General features: G+C 34.8%; 1 protein-coding gene and 1 long non-coding RNA gene across 2 annotated transcripts; one reads left to right on the forward strand and one right to left on the reverse strand.

The window, feature by feature from the left end:
- Positions 1-1020: 1020 nt before the first annotated feature.
- On the reverse strand, positions 1021-2532 carry LOC111388305. The gene is made up of 3 exons (XM_023012981.1): positions 2172-2532; positions 1969-2100; positions 1021-1058 (listed from the first exon to the last, which is right to left on the reverse strand). Exons 1-3 carry the CDS (start codon positions 2530-2532, stop codon positions 1021-1023), a joined length of 531 nt encoding a protein of 176 aa, XP_022868749.1.
- A 1349-nt stretch (positions 2533-3881) lies between these two features.
- Positions 3882-5432, forward strand: LOC111388304. Its single transcript, XR_002701547.1, has 3 exons — positions 3882-4059; positions 4127-4216; positions 5295-5432. It is a non-coding gene; the product is annotated as an uncharacterized LOC111388304 (long non-coding RNA).
- Positions 5433-15036: the final 9604 nt, after the last annotated feature.

Below are 15036 nucleotides of genomic sequence, written 5' to 3' on the forward strand. Positions count from 1 at the left end.
ATGTCCTTACGAGAAGCTACTTAATCTTCTTTGACCATGGAAGATAAGTTTTGCCAAGCCCGCACGAGAACCACCGATGCTGGTGGTTTATAGTTGCTAGATGAGAAAGTAATCAGAGAAGTTGAGGTGAACCAATAATGCCGCCAGTAGTTAGGGCGGAGAAGCACAGCTATGCGGTAGAGAATGGGGGGGGAAGCATGAGAAAGCGTTGAAGACAACAGACATTATTACCACAAAATGCTTGTGGTGGTGCCTCCCAGAGACGGCGGTATCCACTACCATTAAAGGAAAAAGATTATTGTAAGAGAGGGAGTGATGAGAGACGAGTGAGAGGAGGAGACGAGAGTGAGGAAAGAAATTAGGGTTGTGGTTGTGTTTTTGACTTTGGAGCCTAAATTTTAGTTTTTAACAAACTAATCGGGTCTGGGTCCGAGTCTGGGTCCGTCGGGTGGTTTGGGGGAATTAATGGCAACGTTCAATGAACGTTGCTAAAATTGATTAATGGCAAGTTCAAGTGAATGTTGCTAAAACCTCTAATGGCAACGTTCAATGAACGTTGCTAAATATGATCAATGGCAACGTTCCATGAACATTGCTAAAACCAATCAACGGTAATGTTCACATAAACGTTGCTAATACTGATTAATGACTAACGTTGCTAAATCTGATCAATGGCAACGTCCCATGAACGTTGCTAAAACCGATCAACGGTAACGATCACATAAACGTTGCTAAAAATGATTAACGACAACGTTCGTTGAGCATTGCTAAAACTAATAACGGCAACGTTCATGTGAACGTTGCTAAAGCCTCTAATGGCAAATGAACGTTGCTAAAACTGATTAACGACAACATTCAATGAACTTTGCTAAAACTGATCAACGACAACATTCACATGAACGTTGCTAAAACTGATTAATGACAACTTTTGTTGAACATTGCTAAAACTGATCAACGACAACGTTCACATGAACGTTGCTAAAACTGATTAATGACAAATTTTGTTGAACGTTGCTAAAACTAATCAATGGCAACATTCATTGAACGTTGCAAAAATACTACAGCAACACGCATTGTACGTTACAAAAAAGAAAATAACAACGGTCTGTGAACATTGTAAAATGGTTTTTTAGCAACATTCATTAAAAAATCATTGTTAAATCTTAATTTTGTCAACCAATGGCAGCAAACACTTGCTGAACATTGCAATAAACCCCTTTTAACAACGTACAATTAATGAATGTTGCCTTTTACATGTTGCAAAAGGCCTTTTTTCTTGTAGTGAAACCAAACACCTACATCTTTGCGTTGTAATTTATGAGCCAACCAAATTACATGTGTGACCTAAACACTTGATTCCAGTGAAGTGACCAAGTCATTTCCCCTAAAAAAATTTATATGTCCTTGACTCATAATTATGTTAAACTCCTTATCATCAAACATTCCTAAGGACACTAAGTTTCTTTTCAGATCTGGGACATGTCTTATGTTTTCTAGAAACAAAACATTACCATTTTCTAGTAATAATTTGACAGTCTCAATTCCACTCACTTTACATGCAAAGTTGTTTTCCATTATAACATGTCCCCCTTTGGTTCTTTCTAAATTTATAAAACAGTTTTTGTTGCGGCACATATGAAAAGAACATCCTGAGTCAAGTATCCATTCATTACTTAGGCATTTTTCAGTACTTACTAACACAAAACCATTTTCTGTTTTAGTTTTATCGTAGACTAATGCAATACTTCCATCAATGCCCTTTTCTTTTGAATCATTTTTTCTTTTTAAAACAATCTTTTGCAAAATGACCAAGCTTACCACAATAATAACATTTTTTACCTTTTGCATTATTTTTGGTCTTACTTTTGTCGACCCATCTTCTATTAGTTTTTGAAAACTTAAAATTTTGTGCAGGTTTTTCAAAAGATTTTCCTTTAATTAAGAAACTAATTCCAGTATGACTGTTACTTGACTCAGCCTTAATTTCTAGAGCTTTATTCCTTAAAGCATTGGTTATATAATCAACAATGAGTTCTTCCCTACCATATTCAAGGGCAGCTTTAATGTCCTTATACTTGTCACTTATGGAGTTTAACAGAACTACAGCCAATGATCTTTTGAAAGTTTTTCATCACAATTGGCCAAGTCTTGGGTAAGTTTTGTGAACCTACTAAGGTTCTCTTCTAAGTCAACTGCAGGATCTATTTTAAAGGAGAAGAATTGTTTTAAAAGAAAACATTTATTTGGAGTGGTTTTAGTCTCATACTTAGCCTTAAGTTTTGCCCAAAGATTAGAGGCAGTAGTAGTTTCACCTATCTCTCTGATCATATTATCAGACAAATACAGAAATATGGTACTCCAAGCAATTTCCTCACGTTCAAATTTCTTATTAGATGCTAAACCCTCAGGCCATGAATCATCTAATGCCTTAGCACATTTCATTTGCATCAAAATGGCTTTCATTTTCTGACTCCACATATCAAAATCAATTTTGCCATCAAATTGACTAACTTCAAATTTAGCAGTAGCCATAGTGCAGACAAATTTTCATACAAGATTAATTTGGACTCACAGTAGTTTATCCAAGAAGTCAAGAAAAGTTAATTTGTATCAAGTTTGAAATACAGTAGAACACACAGTAGTACAAAGTTTCACAATTCTCGCAATATTGAAAGAAAACAGGCAAGATCAATTAACAGACAACAATCACAGAGACTGAATTCAAGGTTTCACAGTTCTCTCCAACAAGATTCTTCAAGTGCACACCCGTACTTGATTTATCTCAGATTCCAGGGGAAAACCTCAATCGAACATAAATAAATTGCAGAAAATTAAAAGAACACTTTCGGCCTAAGCCCCGGAAGTTTGGCGACCACATCTAACGTCTACATCCCCCGTTGAGCATCCAAAGATTTGGATTGTGCTCGGTTGCACTAAACAGCCAAAAATGGCAATAGATTTACAGAACGTTCAAAGAGATGAAAAATGAGACTTATCTCTCAAGTACAACAACAGATCTACAAAGATTCACTCAGATCTCAGCACAGAAAATCTTCGAACAACACCAGATGATACAACAGAGAAATCACTCAGATTTCTTCACCATTCACACAGAATACAACAATCGAAGGAAGATCTTACTGCACTTAGTGTAAAATCAGAGATTTTACACAAGAATCACTCAAAGAAAAACAGAAACACTTAGATCGCCATTTTTCTCTTTGAAAGAAACCATAGAGTCGAGAGTGAAATGAAAGGGTCTTTCAACGTTCCAGAAGGCTCCAGCCTTTTAACTCAAGTCAGATGAAATGGTTTAATCCAACGTCCAAGAGTAGTCCACGTGTCGGCCATCTAGTAAAGTATCAAAACTAAGTAAGTCGTGTTTTAATAAAACACGGTTTCACCAAAAATCAAATTATGGAAGCATTAAATAGGCGAACAAGGTTCGACTCCAACAATAATCATTGCAAATTAATCGAAAAATATTTCTTACAAACTATACACTACGTCTTTACACCATAATTTATTATCCAACCAAATTACATGTGTAACTAGAAAACTTGATTCCAACAAAAATTATAATAGACGCCCTTCATTATTAAATTGGACCCAGTCAAGACAAGCATACAGTTCCCCTAAACCTGATCTGGCAAAACCTATAATGATAAGCATATGAAATTCAACCCCGCTACACGTACTTGCCGGTTGACTTGCTGAGTTACACGCTAACATGTCCAAGAAAAGAAAAAACGGGTGTAGTCTCTTGAACCGACCCCAAATGCATCATACTCGAACGCAATTTCACTCTCACCTCAAACCCTACCACTATTTTCCCCTCACAGCGGCCTCGTCCCAAATGCAAAAAACCTCTCATGAATAATCTCATGCGAGAAGATCTAAGGCTACAAGATTGAAGCCCACCATACGCAGCAGAATCGACCGTCGCTGAGGCCTTCTTCTCCGGCAAAATCTCCGATTGTAGGGGTTCCAGCCTCGACTCGATTTCGAAAAATTTCAGTTTCGCCTCTCCACTTGCCGATCATTCGCAGGACCTTGAAGGTGCATTTCTTATACTTTATGTGATAGAAGCAATTATATAAATATTAATCTTTTTTGCATTTAGTAGCTTGATGCGTTGATTTGGCTCTTTGAATCCGAAGGGTGAGAGGGAAAGAGCTCTTAAAAAGCAGCTGGAGAAAAACTACAACAAAATAAAGTAAGTTGTTCATGACCTTGTACCAAGATTGTTCATTTCGCAGTTTCCATGCCTCAAGTAAGGGGTGGAGGGGTGGTGTGGGGAGGGGGAAGTGGGAGAAAGTGATGATTTTAGTTTTTTTGTGATCTTCGATTTTGGGGTTTTTGATTTTGTTCGGTAATTTTTAACAAAAAATTGAATGACGAAGATCACTTTTTCCAAAATAAACTACAGATCTCGTGATATTGGTGTTGAATTTGAGTGATCTATGTGATGTTTTGAGATTGACTTGAATCTATGATTTGGGAATTTTGGTTTTGAGTGAAAATTTTTCACAGAAGATTGGGGGTTTTCACAAAAAAACTCAAATCATCACACACATTTTCTCAGTTTCCTTGTAACAAAATAAACCACTAGTATTTTAGATCATGTTTTCTGAATTATGTCATCAATGCCTGTAGGAAGATTTACGCATCAAGTTATAAATTTTAGTAACATTTATGCATTTTCAGTTTGTTTGATACTGCAGTCCAATCTCTTGGATATTGCATTTGGTAGGAAGAAGTTATAAATTCTAGTGAACTTAATACACGAGCTTCACACGAGGAAATTTTTCAGTGATTTTGATGTGTCATTCACGAGCTAAAGAAAACTTTACTTTGAAATTGACAGATGATACTAGTTGATAGACAAAAAATGATGTCAATTTCTAATATATGTGGATATTTCATAAGCTTTCTTAATGAGGTCAGATACATGCAAATTTCGAAGTTAGATGGATTAAATGCCGAATAAACATACATCCACTGACCTGAATTAATACACATCTGTTCACAATATTTGTTGGATTAATAATATAAGATTTGATATTTGACGTCCAAAGTAACCTTTTGAGGTTAAAAGTGCAATCGGGAAGCTTATATTACTGTCAGAATTGTTTAAAGAATGTCGTTGAGAAATAAATGTTCTTGCTGAATCTCTGTTATTATTCCGCAGCTGTTTAGTTGGTTGTTATTATCAGAAACACTTGAGAGGGATTTTATGACTTATCTCTACACTCATGGCCAATTTTAAGATCAGTTCATGCATTTCTGTGTAGCATGCTGGGAAAGAACTCCAGACTTTGTCATAGCTGTAGAGGGAAGGGTCACTTGTTTGCTGATTGCCCAAACAAAAGGTGATGCCCCTTGTGTAAATGTGGAATTGTGAAGTGCTTTGAGGTCGAGAGGGAGACAAAGAACAAGGGAAGATTGCTCGACTGCTGCAGTGCTAATTGTAAATATTGGCATGGGTCGATGAGGGAGAATCAAGCAGTGGGTCAAGTAATGTTACCTCGAATTCGAATAATCATGCAGCACTTGAAGATGTTCAGCAGTTCTCTTGCATGTTCCAGTCTCTTTGTCACGTGGTCTCTAAGGAACGAAACATTGAGATTTCTTTAAATGTGACAATAAGGAATGGCAATGAAAGTACGGAAGTGGATGTGAAAGGGAAGGGGCCAGCATGATTTGTGGTTAGCTAAATAAGTGATTAGTGTAGTTGATGTATCTTGTTAATATTGGTGTTTGCACTAAGGTGTTGGCCAGAAAATTATTCCTTGTAAACGGTCATGTTGTTGTCTTAATGTGATTATTCTGGCTTGAAGTTATTTTTATGCAAAGCTATTGAGTGTGAAATATTATTTTTCGTTACTGTACGTAAAGCTATAAATTGCCTCCTGACCAACGTAAAACATCAAATTGACTGTTTCAAACCATCTCCAATATCAAATTTCTTTATATTCCATCAGGCAAAACTACGCACGCATCTAACGATGCAGTCAACCTAGCTTTACAACCCGTTTGAATGGTAGCTTGCATCTTCATAGAACCGCTTGTGTTACTACTTCTACGACCTTCACGGCTATATGTAAACACAACGTATCTTACAATTCCATCATCATCCTTTTGCGAATTTCTTTTCCTAACTGGAAAGCCTATGTTGTACACATATTGTTTGTAAAAATCAAACATTTCTTTTTCATTGCTAAACTTCATACCTACTTCGGGCACAATCATACCATCTAGTCCTACAATTCCATCGTCTACTACATTCACACTTTCCAACATCTTCTCGTTATATGATTCTAACAAGATATCGTTGTCTGCCTCTTCCAAAATTCCTTTCGCTGCGACAAACAAAAAAAAAATTGTAAAGTTTATATATGTAAACCTCTTGAAACCGACTTCACTTGAAAAATTAAGAATATATCCGATTGCAAGTAACAAAATTCAGAAAATTAAATACATTTTCAAAATACAGAATTGCAGCATCACCATCTATAACCTAGTCCCAGAAAACTTAAAAATGACAGGATAAAATTAAACGCTTAGGTGACTTGCAGATTAGAAGTGATGACAAGTCCTGTTCTACAAAATATTGTTGCGTCTTTTGGTCCCATACTTTCAATACTTGGACACACATTTTAAGTAACTTTAAAGATTTTGACTTGACATATTGATCAAATGGGTTAATTTCCTAAGAAATAACGTGTTGCATTTAACTACACCAGAAGGCAGAAACAACTTTTTTCTTTACAAAGGTTCAATTTCTATCAAATTGTCTGCATATTCATTCATTTTCACGATTGCTAATGTCTTTATGAAAGCTTTTGGAAACTGCACTAGATTAAATCGAATGGAATTAGAGTAAAAAAACATCACTTAGTTGTAGTCAATCCATCCGAAACTTTGCTCATGACAAAGCTTACGTTCTTACAACAAATCTGTTTGGTCTTACAGCACGAAAAAATGCAAGGGAAAGAGTATACCTTTGTCCCTAACCCCTAAAGCAGTATCAAACAAAAATGGGAAAGGGGAATACCTTTGTCCGTCATCTCTTCGACTCAAACCAGATTTCGACTTCCACTTTGCTTCCAAAATGAACCCAATGTTGGATATTTCACAGAATACCAAGCGTAGCGACGACTCGAAATCGCGGCCGAGAGATATTAGTGAAGAAATTGACCCATATTTCCTAAACCCATTCCTTTCGGTGAAATGGACCCAGCGTCGGATAATTTCCCCTTTATGAAGAAGATATGGGCAGCCGTAAATCAGCTCAAAGAGAAGAGTCCCGCTTTCCCAGCAAAGATGAAAAATCTGATTTCACGCAAGTTTTGAATGGAATGGAAAAGAACGCCAAGCCCCAAAGTCAAATGAAAGAAATGGGCCCCCCACCGCCTAAACCATTTATTCTATATTTTGTGTTATTGTTAGGAACCACTTATTATTCTTTTTTTTCTTTTTTTGGACAAACCCACGTTAGCGTGTAAACGAGCGGGTAAGGCAAAGAGTACAACTAGCTTTATTCTATGAAATTACCACTAGATCTCCTACCAAAAAACAACATAAACATGAGAAATTACAACGTCAACTTCGAGAAGAGGGATAATTACCATCATTCTACATAATTCAAAATTATATTAAATCAACGAATAGCACATAGCATTACTCACCTGTACAATTCAATAACTGACTTAAATCTTCATAGCAGTATACCAAAACACAATAAATCTATAAAATTATCAACGATGAATCAATAGGCAATGCAGCTACAACACAATAATGCTGTTGAAAAGATCTAAAATGAATAAGTATGACTGTTAAAGCTTGAGAAGCGTGTTAATAATAATATATAAATGAAATCATTTAACAAAAACAAGATTCAGTCTTATTTTTTTAAATACACAAACTATGTCCAAATTAGTAAAAATAATATCATTAACAAGTAATTCAAAACTCTGTGATCATAAAAATACACAAACTATATCCAACTTAGTGAAAAAAATAAAAAAATAAAAAATAATGATTCAACTTAGTACCATAATCTTATTATCACCACTAAAAATTGCCAAGCATCCATATATATACACAACTAAAGCATGTGTCAGGGAGAAGTAAACCTCGTATCGTGGTCGTAACTATGAGAATTGAAGTCAGTGACAGTTCCTGAAATTGAGCCACGTGTCACGAGCGAGAATTCCGGAGTCTCCGTTGCCATCTTAACCTGCATGTTCAATGCCCATGAAAAGTCCATCAAATCATCCACCTTAACGGAACTTGCTACAAAATTCGGCATCCCCACCTTTGGAGAATACACTACCTCGAAAGGGGTTTCTTCTTCTACCATTGTCGGAAATTTCCACTCATGGTTATTTTTTGTGGGCCACGGCCCTCTCCTAACAAGGGGCGAAGCTATAAAAAAAATTTAGTGCGGGCAAAATTTATGGTTAAATTTGAAGTGTAAAAAAATTATCTTTATAATTAACTAATGAGGTAGTCTTGTGAATAGTGGAAAATTGCAAATTTTTACAAACTATAGTATAAATATTTATGAGATTTGTTTGCATTTAATAGTTTCTGAGGTTATTTAATTGGCATTTTTCACTTGATTGGCTAAAGTTTCTCACTTCATTAGTTTGACCGCGGATGAAAACTGAACCTCGTTACTTAGTTTCACATTTCTTTGCCTGGAATTCAGTGATTGAAATTTGAATTTTATCGAAGGCAATTTAACATTCATATGAACAAACACAAGGCCAGAATTTCCATCCATGTTTTTGTTTTAATTGGACAGCTGTTTCCAGTTTTTCAATTTTTCTCCCAAAGTTGAGCTCAAACTACATGTGGCTCCGCCCCTGCTCCTAACCCCGATGAAGAGTTCATTGGTGGATGTTTGCGCATGAAAACCACAGAGTTCTCGGTAGCAAGTTGTTTGTTGTTGACAAACCTATTCCATCCGATGGTGAGCAAGTGATGAGGCAGGGCCCCACGGTGCACATGGCGAAACTCCCATGCAACTTATAAGTGTCTTTATATTAATCATTGCTGCATATTTCTAGAATTCTCTAGAGTAACATAGGAAGCAAGAAAAATTTATGGCTTACAAGAATTATCTAGAATTTCTTTGAGGACCAAGTAAGATAAAATAATATAGAAATAAGAATTTTCTTGAGGCAATCCACCAACTTTTAAATGCTATAAATAGGGGTTGCCACTTTAATTTTGTACAAGTCCAAGCATTTTCATTGTAAAAGTCTCCTACCATCTTCTAAAATCTTATTTTGATAAATACAATTTCCTCCTTCAACCATCTTGTTCAATTTAGATTACTTCATTTAATCTAATATTTTCTATCCCTAAAATTTATCCCATGCAAAGCCTACTGCATCATTTAATCTAAACCCATTTATTTCATCCACTCAAAATAAAAATCATCCCTTTAGTTACCAACTTTTGTTACATCGTGTCTCAACTCACAAATCAAGTGGAGGAAAAATAGATCTTCGTTGTACCTTCGAACCAAAAATCCCCCTTCATATTTGGTATCTGATGGAGTTAAAATCTTGGCTTATGAAAGAACTTCGTTTTGCTCACTCATATTTACACGTTTTCTTTGGAGAGGGGCCAACTTGGGTGAGCTGGCTGGAGTCGCATTCAGGCAGAGATTTGATAGGAGGAAAGGACCGCAAAGACGCAAAAGGAGAGCAATTTTGAACAGAATTATGGGACGATAAAAATAAAGATTCTGAGTAGAAGTGGGGGAGAAGTTTTCGATATGGCCTTGAGACAAGTAACAGACATAAGAGTTGACAGGAGGGATTTGGACAAAAGAATCGACAATGGCTTGCCAGATTGAGGTGTCTACTTCAATGGCGGCTGTCAACGTTGTTAGTTGTGTGGTACGGCAGATGGGGAAGGTGGAGTTCAGACTTTCGGTGTGTGTATACGTTTTGTGGGTGAAGTGTGTGGGGAGGAGGGTTTTGATCGGCAATGCCGGGATTTTGAAATACGCCAAAAAATTCTTCAGTCATGCTTGGTGTACAATCATGGATGACAATCTTGTTGACAATATGCCACGTGGCAAACAGTCATTAGACGGTTTAAAAAATAACTTATTTTTGCAACCAGCATGACAACTCATACACTATCAACCACATTGTCATTCAAGATTGTACAAATAGATTAATCCAAAATTCTTCGAGCTCTTTTTGAGCTAATTGGATTGCACATTCCATTTTATTTTCTGTGGAAAATATTAAGTGTCAAACTGAAAATTCATTCAATTTATTATGGTATTCAAGTTTTTAATCTATTATAATTTTGGTGCAATGGTTGATCCAATTTATCTTAAATTCCGCCAAATAGGCACTTGAATTACACATAACCTTTATAGGAAAGAATATTTCAGTTCACATATATGTACTGACCTCACTCGCAAACGTTTATTCATTCCATGTATTTAAAGTTACGAATGAAGTTTATTTAATTAAACGCATTTTTCAGTTAAGACCTTCTTTCCTTGTTGCCAAAGATTCCACTTGAATCTTGCTGCAACTGGTGAGTAGATTTTTGCCCACATTTACATTTGTAATGCCTTGTATATGAATTTAAGCCCTTGTTTGAACCTCATTTTTTTCATCAAAATACATTTTTAATTGTGATTTGACTCCACTTCAACCACACATTATTCAATAAAATAATATTACACATAAATTCAAGACTTTTCTTAATTTTTTAACCACAAATTTTTCATCAATACATTATTCAAAAATACATTTTTGACAAGAATGAGGCTCAAAAAAGGACTAAAATAACTTTACAGGACACTATTAAAAGGGGTTTGTAATGGATTGACTTGAAGATTTAACCTGTACTTGAATTTAAATGATAAATCCAATTAAATGCAGTGATATGAAATCCATATTTTGACCTATCATTCAATGTCATCTAAACAAGATGATTCAATATTGTAATACTCCTTACTTTTTTTCCTTTTAAAATCTTACTTGAAAAATATAAGATAATATGAAAAAATAGATAAGTAAACGGAATGATAAATGAGGATATATTAATCTTTGATCCCCATCCCTAAAGTCGGGTTAATACATAACGTCCAATTTAATTTTTAAAAATTATAAAGCATCAAACTTTTAAAGAAATTTTGTAATTGTAGTTACAAAACTTTCAATTTTTTGATGTACTAGTAAGTAGTAACTAAACTGGTGAGTTTGAAACAAGTCAATCAACTGGTTAGAACAGTTCAAAATTCTATCAAGCTATATATAACTCTTTAAGGTAAGAGAAATTTTGGCATATTAGAATTTATTGACGTCGCTTTCAACCGTTATAATATGTTAAGATTCATTGACATCACTTCCAACTGATGTAAAATATTAAAAACATTTTGCTTGAAAATAGACCACACTCTATATTTGAATTCCTACACTCAAAAATTTTCAGAAACCAAAATTTATGCTGCGTGAAGAAAAAGTTGCTAGAGTACAAACAAATTAACAAATATTGTTTCAGTAATATTTAACAATCACAATATCGCCTGCAACTTCAATCCTTCAATGCGAGTAGTTAATTTTACGCTACAAATGCACCACCAATTCAACTTAAATGAGTATAACACCCTCAGCTACACAATGAATGCATTTTTTTGGAATCTTCTGAATAGGGTGGAGTTAAAAGAAAAATGATATTTATCAATTAATGTTTTAACGACCAAATCAATCTGGTCGTTAAAAATTATTTTCAATGACCAAATTATACATTTCATCGTAGAAATTGGATGACGAATAATCGAATTTTAAATTGGTTGGAAATATTCTATAACGACCGAAAAAATAGTTGTTAAATCTATATCTTCAACGACCACATTAAAATTGGACGTTGTGAGTGGGCGCCAAATAAAAAATTCCCACCAAAATATTTGTTCATATTCAAGGACAACAAAATCAGTTGTTAAAAACACAAATAATATAGTAAATATTCGACGACCATAATGTTTGGTCGTTATTATAGTGAAACAATAACTAATTTTATCCTTTTTTGAAAATAAAGGAAAATTCAACATTTAACGACTATTTATTTAGTGGTCGTTACATGTGACATTCAACGACCGATTATGTTTTAGTCATTTGAGGTTTATTACAACCTGGTACAATTTTTGCTTAGAATTTTATTTTGGTCCCCTGCCAACCCCTTTTTGCCTTCTATAGGTCAGGTTATGGTAGATCTATAAAAATCGACAAAAAACTGCAACCCAATTTGCCTACTTAAAAAATTTGGGGAAAAAATCCCCTTTTCACTATTCATCTGTGTTATTGTTTTCACACTGAAAGTTGTTTGCGTTATAGATAAACTGCATTTGATACTGTTTACTTGGCCTATCAGCACTGGCTCGAACTGTTATCTATTCACTCATTCACTCTTGTCCGTCTCTTCTCACGCTTTTTCGACTTAGAAATTTTCTCTTCGTCCACAACCCCTAGAGAAAGATAAACAACGTGAATTGCATTTGAAGTGGAAGTGACGATGGCAGAACTTGGCGAAATACTGCCGGAGCACAAGATAGGCACAGCGTAGGCGCTCTACGACATGTTCTGAGAGAGTAAGTCTTCAGTCGAGGAAATCGTGGCCAAGATTCTCGCCATCAAGAAAGAAGCCCAACCCAAAACATAGCTCCTGGAAGTCCTCACTCAAATTCTCCTTAATTTCATAACCCTCCGACAGGTATTTCCCTATATATGCACTTGCGTGGGTGTTTAAATAGTATATTAAGTTTCTTTAGCGATTGTAGGGTTGTATTTTTTTTTTTTTCTTTTTTGTGGCATATAGAATAAAATGTAGATGATTTTCGATTAAAGGTAGCACCAACTTTGGGGTATCTCTGATAATGTTGGAGAAATAGTTTTTAATTATGAGTAGAACTTGGGGTTTTTTTTCTTACTCTTTTTCCCAAATGTAATATTTTTGGCATGCACAACAATGGAGATTTTAATAACGACAGGGAGATAGAAAATACAAGTGTAAGGGAATTTCTGTGATTCACGTTGTTAAACAAATTGAACAATTAATTCATCATATTTTACTTGGTGAAATGATGAACTAGAGCATTAACACAGGAAATGTCGTTTAAGTTTACTTTGTGTGAAGGTACTTTACATCCCTAATTCGAACTCAGGATTTGTGCATATGCGCAGGAGTGTGCTTAATTACTGATCTCTGTAACTTTTGATTGGTACTTTTTCTCTCCTATTTGTTATATCAAATTCATTGATAGTTATCTTTGTTTTTCCTTTTATTTCTATGTTTTCGCTGGGCGGTTGTTATAAAGATACAAGCTTCTTAATTATTATTTTGATTAGATTTAGAAAATTTGTATTCAAGAATTTCATTTTTGAGCAGTAATACAAATATTATTATTACGGGAATTGAAAGAAAAGTAGATGGTGGTTTAATTCCTTTTAAGTAGCCATCTTTCACTTCATTTAGTAATATTATTTTTTACCATACTTATTGGTGGTTTGATCATTTGATTTTGAAAAGTTTTTTTTTCTATCTACTCTATTTAGGTGATGAATTTTCAATTTTCGAATTTTCAGAAATTCTTTTTTATATTCCATGCAGAAGTTTTAGGGCATTTTATTTCTAAAAAATGTGCAAGAAACAGTATTAAATCATGTATGGATGCCAGGCTATTTCAAGAATGCAAGTTCAATTGGATCAATCATTATCATGTAACAAGTCGCACCCTCTTATTTCAAGACTCGACAAACATCAAGCCTTCAATCATACAAGAACACCAAGATTTTACGTGGAAACCCAATATCCAAAAAAAAAAAAAAAAAAAAAAAAAGGGGGGAATAAAAAATTAATTTTATTATAAAATACTATAATCAACAATGAATGTCATTTACACAAGATCTCAATGCCCTTAATCAAGATCTAAAGCTCTCTTGAAGCTCTATATATATATATATATATATATATATTATATTAGGTTTACAAGCCATGGTTCATATATATAAACCTTAAACATAGAGTTTTAGGAGGAATGGAGTGTTGTAAAAGTGTTAAAATGCAAAACGGACCTGGGCAAGAACGAAACGTGGCTCAAGCGCCAACGCTCCTATTTTGAGCACTCAAGCGGGAGCTAGGCAGACAATGAGGAGGAACGCATCGACTTTTTTCACCCGGTTCCATAATTTGACATCATCAAGTTCTCTTTAACCAAAATACCAATACCTAATAGAATTTGGGTCGTACTTCAACAGGTCTTGATGCCATTTCCATGACCCTCAATTTTTGTTATCATTTTAGGCATCTTATACCAATAAAAGGCATCATCTTTTTTTTCCGGCATCAATATTTTGCCAAGCCATTTTCTCCTTAAAAACAGAATACAATCTCTATCAAGTTTATTGGAAAGGAAGCAGCTGGTTTTCTTCAACAAGGATTTCTTCAGTATGGTGATTGGTGAATATTACTACCATACGGAAAAGGACGCATAAGTTTGCAACCTGGAAAAACATATGTTTTATCCTTGGAGCTCAAGATGCATGCAGCCAATTTCGTGAGCAGAATGACTATCCTTCATGGATGACAGTGCTCTCCAAGCAATTCAATTACCAATATGACACATTTTTTGATATTCTCATTCACATGGTTCCAATATTTAAACACTTCGAGTCATTCTTTTGAAACTTGATCTCTTTAGTATAAATTATTTGTATGCCATAGAATAACTTGATTCAGTCGAAAAAACCATTTCTCGCACCCCGAATTATGGTTCGGTGGGGGAAAGACAAAAAATTGGCTAAAATAGATTGTGAAAAAAAACCCAAAAAAAACTTGAAAATTTAAATTTAAAAAAGCGCAATTGTAGGTTTTTGGAAATTCAGTGAGGGCGACCGACCCCAACTCGGCCCTTAATGTGTCCGCCCATCGACACCCCCCCTCCCCCCTCTCACCTTCACCCAAAAAAAAAAAAAAAAAAAAAATGAAAAAAAA

This window comes from Olea europaea, unplaced genomic scaffold, assembly GCF_002742605.1.
Source record: "Olea europaea var. sylvestris unplaced genomic scaffold, O_europaea_v1 scaffold4833, whole genome shotgun sequence".
Taxonomy (NCBI): domain Eukaryota; kingdom Viridiplantae; phylum Streptophyta; class Magnoliopsida; order Lamiales; family Oleaceae; genus Olea; species Olea europaea.